Below are 7374 nucleotides of genomic sequence, written 5' to 3'. Positions count from 1 at the left end.
TGGTTTAAATATTTGAATATAATGTTATAATATTCACAAATTCATAAAAACTAAATCGTAGGTAGTAAGAGCTTAAGGACATTATATCTATCCATGGATTTGACAGTGCGGAAAATTGAGTGTTTCTTATCACAAATCTTTTTTGTAGCCGAAGTATTTACTTGTTCTCCAAGGAAATATGTTAGGTCTATCATAAACCGTTAGAAGGTTTCAATTGATCATTCCTGCAGAATTAGATGGAAGCCATCGCAAAAGCCGTCAACTTAGAATTGAAGAGCAATTTGAAGAAATGACTTTAAATATTTGGGATTCAACATTCAACAGTGAAATAAATTATTTTATCTACGAATAGTAGTTAAATTCGCAAATATTTTGCAAAATAATTGATCACATACTATATTAGTGACGTATGCCACGTGGCGTATATAATTAGTTAATTACTATTTATTCCTAGAAAAATATAATAAAAACATTTTTCACCACAAGGGGATATGTTGAGTTCTTGACCCTTTGTGGGGCCATTACCTCATCCCTTCCCTCCCAAACTCTGGGGGAAGCTTTTTTCCTCCTCAATTACAAAAAAAATTAAATATCAAAATCACCCCCCAAATTCAGTCTATTTACAAAATTACCACAAATACTTATTTTAAGCATAACAAATTCCCCAATGCAGTTCGTGCTCTCGCCTCTCAGGCTACTCTTGGAGGCCCTACTCCTTCCCAGTTAATGTTGTACTACGAATATAAATATCGAGGAAGTATACATAATATATCATCACCATTCATACACGCACACGCACACACACACACACACACACACACACACACATGCATATTGGCGGGTAGATGAATGGTAGATCTTTACTCGACGTAGCATATATTTGAGCACTAAAGATAATAGACACTCACGGGGAGGCGAAATTTCATTACTAATGATTTACAACTACATCTGATTTCTTGGCCAATCGTTCTTTAGCTTTGAAGTTCATTTATCCATGCCAAATGTACATAAGCAAAACAAAAAGAAAGCGCATGGAAGAATAAACCTGGGGAAACGTAACCTTGAAACCGGTTAGTTCTTTCGCCGACCCGATTTAGTATTACGCCTTTTAGGATTGGCCGAAGAAACCTCACTTGCTTCAACAGGCAAAACAGTCCCTCCTCTAATTCCATCTGGATCGCCCATGCCTGTCACCATTCTTTGCGCGTCAATGTAAACTTTTAGGTCTCTTATCTGCAAATTAAATATATAACGTTACAGTTTGACGAGTGCCCGAGTAATAAAAATGCAATAGAGTTCACAAACATGGTGCAAATTTACCTGTTCTTGTAAATCTAAGATTTTCTCATCCTTCGACTTGAGACATGATTTTTCCCTGGTAAAAATGAAATTCGAGATAATTAAATACGATAAGGGTGAAAATGCCGAAACTATTAGCATGTTAATTCATCGCAGAAGAGATATTACCTCTCCTCAATTTCCTTGAACTTATTCTGTAAGGATTCTTGTTTCTTCATAAGCTCTCGATTCCTCTGAGACAAAAAAGCGAACAGAGACTATATATTTAACATCAAAATTGTTATGGCGATTTGGTTCGTAAAAAATAAAACAGACGAATTATACAGATTAACGAAAATCTAAAAGTTCACCTCTGCAAAAGCCGCCTTCTCTTCCGCGTATTTTTCCAATTTGGACTCTAGATCATTCGTTCTCGAAAATATAGCTTTCTCAACTGCTTTTGCTATTGAGCTCTCTTTTCTACTTTTTGCCTCAGCGAGCAACGATTCATAATGCTGAAGACATGAAAGCAAAACAGAAAAACATATGTAAGAAACTCGACCCTTATCTCTTACAACCTCTTTTCTGCTCAGTACGATGTGTGTACTTACTTGTCTCTGAGTATCCAGTTGACTTGCAAGAAGACGGTTGTACTCATCCATAATCTATTTCCAAAAGAAACGATGTTACAAAATGCTAGTGAAATCTAACTGTAGAAGTTCAACCTTATGCCGCCACTAAATAGATGTTACATTCATGTATAAATAACAAGAACCTACCTAAATAAAACAAAGAAAATCCAACCTAAGGAATTTTATCCATTGGACGTAAAATCATTTTATAAAGTGATTTTCAAGACGAATGAAGAAGTACCCCTTCGATTTTACTGCTAAAGAGCGCGCCATCCAACCCTTCCCCTTTATCATATCCACATGTCCCACATTCTTCAGCTGAACTGCACCTTGAATTAGTAAGCGCTGATTTATAATCAGCTTTCGAATGATTCAACCGGTGAACGTATCTGTCTCCAACATAGTCCCAGATTTGCTGCTTTTCCAGATCGAGTGAAAAATGGTGTTTCTTATCACTCCAATGTCCACTAGCATGACCTTTTTCGTATCTATTGAACAAACCATTTAGTAAGATAACTTGAAATCAAATAAATAATGCACGGTCGTAATAATTTACATGTTTACAAATTTGCGGCCTAAGATAATTACCTTCCACATCCTACAAAACCACAGATCAAACAGATCCAAAGGTTCTTGAAAGTTCCACATACCGCACAGGATGGTTTTTCATCTTGTTGCTGAGAAAGTCGGCAAACCTGCAACAAGGTAGGATGAGCAAAATAGTAAGTCGATATACCCCTGAGATACAGAAACATAGACGATATATATTTATTATAAAAAGAATATTGGTGAGCTGAGATCATTGTACTAAAATCAATGCATTATTTACAACTGGACTCTATATTTAGTTATATAAGTAGATAATAATTATGTATGTTTTAGGAACTCCATGAAACACAAAACACAGGCTATCTAGATGAAAATTTATTTTTCTTGTTCACATTTCTCTAGTAAAACCGCTTAAGATTTTCATGTAACTCAAGATTAAAAATTACCAGTATCGATCTGAAAAACAGTCAGCAACAACTCATATACTGATATACAATCATCTTGAAATGTGAAAACGTGACAATTATTATGCGCTTAATATAGAATTATAGTTAGATATCTTACAAGGTAACCATAAAAGGAAGAAATTTATAAAATATATAAGAAAATTACATAGGTGGATAACTGACCGGGCAAGACAAGTAGGTCCACTTTGAGACGCAAGAACAATGAAAAGAATGGTCACACAACGTGCTCTGTATTCCACTAGTATCTGGATCCAATCTTTCTAGTAAATCATCGGAAAAAAAAGAAATCGTAACCATCAGATTATCTCATATGGAAAAGAAAAAAAAGCAATATGTAAAAGGGATGCACAACAGCAGAGAATGAGGATATCCCTATGAACAAAGCTAAAAGAAAAGTAACTGACCAAGACAAACAGGACACGAGGGCAACTCCGTATAATCAGGCGGGACAATACTAGCGGTTTCTGCGGATTCGGTGTACTCGAACGATTGAGCAAAATATATATGGCAAACCTCAACCTGTAAACACGATTATCAAACCGAATTAGAAAGTGCAAGAAACAGTTGTCAATGGAGAAACAGCTCCAATAACAGGTGTATTACCTCAGTTGGCTTGAATCTTTTGCCATTGTAACTACAATAGAACCCATCCGCTGCTAACTGATTCTCTAACCTTATCAGAACACTATACCTATCCTCCATTCCGTCATTTCTGATATATAGAACATTTAAATTCCCCAAATGGACAAATATCAAAATCAAAATCAAAATTAGAAAGCTAACATTAAACATGTTCTATTTTTTTTTCATACCTTAGGAAAAGGATCTCTACAAAGTGAGGGACGTGGTTGCCGCAGAAGAGGAGGAAGTCGTCGGAGGTCAAGTAGTTGGGAACGGCGACGATGAAGAGGAGGGTGGTGCGGGCGGTTATGTTGGCGACGGTGATGGCTGGGGTGGTGGCGGACGGCAGCTGACGGAAGAGATGTGCGACGCCCATCAGTTCAGCGGGCTTCAGATTGTTGTCTGCCGCGGCGGCGGCGGAGGCGGCGGAAGTGGTGGAGGTGATGGTGGTGTGGAGGGGTTGAGGGAAGTCGACGGTGTGGATTTTGAGGGTAAACATCTTCTTCTTCTTCTTCTTTCCTTATCGTCGATTCAGAAACTGAAAATGGTGGAATTGGAATCAGAACTAGGGTTCAATCAATCAATAGTTCTGGTAAAATGAGGAATTCTGGGATTAGAATTTTTGTCTTTGATGGATCATCTGGGAGGTGAAGGTTGTAGAACTTTTATTTATTTTATTTTATTAATTACATATAATTAAAGAGTTGTTAAACTATTTTACTCTTAAATAAGTTACTTTATTCCTTAATAATTGGCCAAATTACGGCCACCCCTCAGGTACGGGGGCTAATTACGAAAAAAACTCCTTTTGTTTTGTATAATTACAATCACCCTCGTCAATTATATATTATTTTACATGTCCTTCCTTACGATGTCAAATTTATCGATGTTCATCAGCAAACGATCGAATCAAACATAACGAAACTCAATTAAAAAAACCAAAATTTTAAAATATTTTTAATAAAATTTTGGTAATTTGGTTATTTATCGAACCGAACAGTATGAAATTTTAGCGTACAAATTTTTGTACAATTTTATCGAATGAACGCTCTTAAATTTATCATTTAGATGATTTTTTCGTAAGATAATACATAGTTAACGGATACTTGTAATTATCTAAATATGAAGGGTATTTTTGTAATTTAGCCTTACCTCAAGGGTGGTCGTAATTCCCATCTATATAATATATAAAGGGAGAATACACAATTGAAGTTTTGACATCTTTAATTTTAATCCCAAATCTTTTCATCTCTTCTATTTGTGGACTTCTTTCCTTACTTAGTCCTTATTACATTTTGTCTTATTTATTATTTAACTTATTTCAAAAAAAATGATTTCTTTATTAATTTTTTTTCATTTCATTCAATATGAAAAAAACGGATTGTGGTAATGAGTTTATGGTGATCAAATAATCACATTATTTTAATTATGGAATTTTTGTAAATATAACATGTGTTTAGTAATAATATCTTCCTTATAGTTAACCAATATTTTTCTTTTTAATATGAAAAGGAAAGATAATGATTATGGAAAACTATTTTAATATGAGCCGGATTAACAATATCCAGTGTGCTAATTCATTCCCGTGCATCAACATATAAAAAACATCAATTCAATATTATGGAAAATACATTAATAAAATATTGAATTGGAATGGCTATAAAGATGGAAAATCAATAATGGATGTGATTAATGATTTTGGAATTGGGGCAAATAATCAATAATTGTCTCAATTAGCTCTAATCTTATCCGGATTTTCGCAATAATTGTATCAATTTAGTACATTAAAGGTGTATTTCCTTAAAGATATATATTATTTACCTTTTGTTACATAAAAAAACAAGTATAAATACCTTACTCCAAATCCGTTCTTACTCATTCATATTCTCCATCCAAATATTAAGAAGCACACGAAAATAAACAAGGTTCATTTATTTATTTATTTTCGTATTTTTTATATATTATTGTCTATACCCTAAAAATATTTTGATTTTTCTATGGTTTTATGTTTAAATTTTACAAATTTCTTTTACATTTGAGAATTCTGCAAAATATTTTGAGTTTTATTTTTCACCAGATGTTCGAATCATGTAGTTAGCGGAAAGATTTATGTGCCGAAATTTATGGAGGAATGCCAGATGGAGTATTGCAAGGAGACATGAATAGTTAGGATATTGAAATTGCATGGAATCGCCTTCTTCGTTTCTGGGAAACAATGTGTATGTTTTAAATATTTTTTACATTGTTTTCGGATTACAATTTTGTGGGAAAACAAAATAACAACGAAATTAATTATGTTTGTTTGCTCTGTACTTTTATATATCCATTGATAGCAACGTATGTGTCATATACAGTGACATTGGCACGAAAAAAAATGCCTTGCGTTGTTGAATACAATGCAAGGATATGATCCACATATATTGTATGGACGGTTTGTTAAAAAAAATTAATTCCGATTTTCAATATGTAGATTTGCAACATTTTGCTTCGACCTTTGAAATTGGTTTTTGAACCTAATTATTATCTTCTGATTTTGAACTATATATCAAATATTATTTGTTTATGCGATTAAAGTGTTTTGTTTTCATACACGCTAATTCTTTATATTTAGCGTAACCGCACTTTCACCCTAACTTGGGGTCAATTTGTAATTACACCAGTTTGACTAGCAGCTCTAGCTGGGGCCATTTCAAAATTTCAGAATTTTGTTTTTCCTTAGTTAGGTGGTTTATTATCTCACTTTACCCCCTATTAGGGGGTTTTTATAGTTTCAATTTTTCACCTCTTCGGGGGTTTTTATTTTTATGTAATAGTCTGCTTAGTATTTCTTTTTGCAAGTTAATAAAATTTTAATTTTATTACAAACAAAAAATACCAAATATTATAGTCAGATTTAGATTTATATTGCAATTTTTGTTTTTTTATGCGATCAAAGTGTTTTGTTTTCATACACGCTAATTCTTCATATTTACCGTAATCGCACTTTCACCCTAACTTGGGTCAATTTGACATTTCAACAGTGTGAGTAGCATCTCTAGCTAGGCCGTTTTTTAATTCACGTACATTTGTTTTTCATTAGTTAGGTAGTTTATTATTGCACTTTCATCCCATCATGGGGTATTTAGTTTTGCTTTTTTCACCCAATTAGGAGGTTTTTATTTAAAATTCTGCTTAGGATTTCTTTATTGCAATTTAATAAAATTTTAATTGTATAAAAAAAACTACCACATATTATCGTCAGATTTACAACTATATTTCCAATATTATCTTCTTTATGCGATCAAAGGTTTTTGTTTTCATACACGCTAATTCTTCATATTTAGCGTAATCAAACCAGAGACCCTGACTTGGGGTCAATTTGTAATTTCACCAATTTGACTACCAACTCTAACTGGGGCCATTTTATAATTTCAGTAATTTTGTTTTTCCTTAATTAGGTAGTTTATTATCTGACTTTCCCCCTATTAGCGATTTTTTATATTTTCTATTTTTTCACCCCTATTAGTGGGTCATATATATATGCCTATATTAAAATAATATATATTGGCATAGTTATATGGGATAACAATGAAACAATTATTATATTAAAACTATTATTGTTTCTACAGACAATAATGCAATATTAATCATTGTTAACCGAATTTAATCAATTAATTATTTTTTACGACCCTTCATTAGCATTAACATTAGTCAATTAGTATTACCATTAGCATATTAGTATTAACATTAGTATATTGAGATTAGTATTAGCACTGGTATTAGCATATTAGTATTACTATTACTATATTACTATTACAATTGCATTAGTATATGAGGATTAACATTAA

At 32.9% G+C, this 7374-nt stretch overlaps 1 protein-coding gene across 1 annotated transcript; it reads right to left on the bottom strand.

Moving 5' to 3' along the window:
* Window positions 1–879: 879 nt before the first annotated feature.
* Window positions 880–4245, bottom strand: BRIZ1 (zinc finger (ubiquitin-hydrolase) domain-containing protein). The gene is made up of 11 exons (XM_012979944.2): window positions 3739–4245; window positions 3530–3638; window positions 3331–3445; window positions 3089–3186; window positions 2499–2605; window positions 2152–2398; window positions 1890–1943; window positions 1650–1793; window positions 1468–1532; window positions 1321–1375; window positions 880–1233 (listed from the first exon to the last, which is right to left on the bottom strand). Exons 1-11 carry the CDS (start codon window positions 4044–4046, stop codon window positions 1072–1074), a joined length of 1464 nt encoding a protein of 487 aa, XP_012835398.2. The 5' UTR covers window positions 4047–4245; the 3' UTR covers window positions 880–1071.
* Window positions 4246–7374: the final 3129 nt, after the last annotated feature.

This window comes from Erythranthe guttata, chromosome 14, assembly GCF_056151865.1.
Source record: "Erythranthe guttata isolate IM_541 chromosome 14, IM_541, whole genome shotgun sequence".
Classification (NCBI taxonomy): Eukaryota; Viridiplantae; Streptophyta; class Magnoliopsida; order Lamiales; family Phrymaceae; genus Erythranthe; species Erythranthe guttata.
The sequence above is the reverse complement of the archived record's forward strand: the minus strand, read 5'-3'. Positions and strand labels throughout refer to the sequence as shown.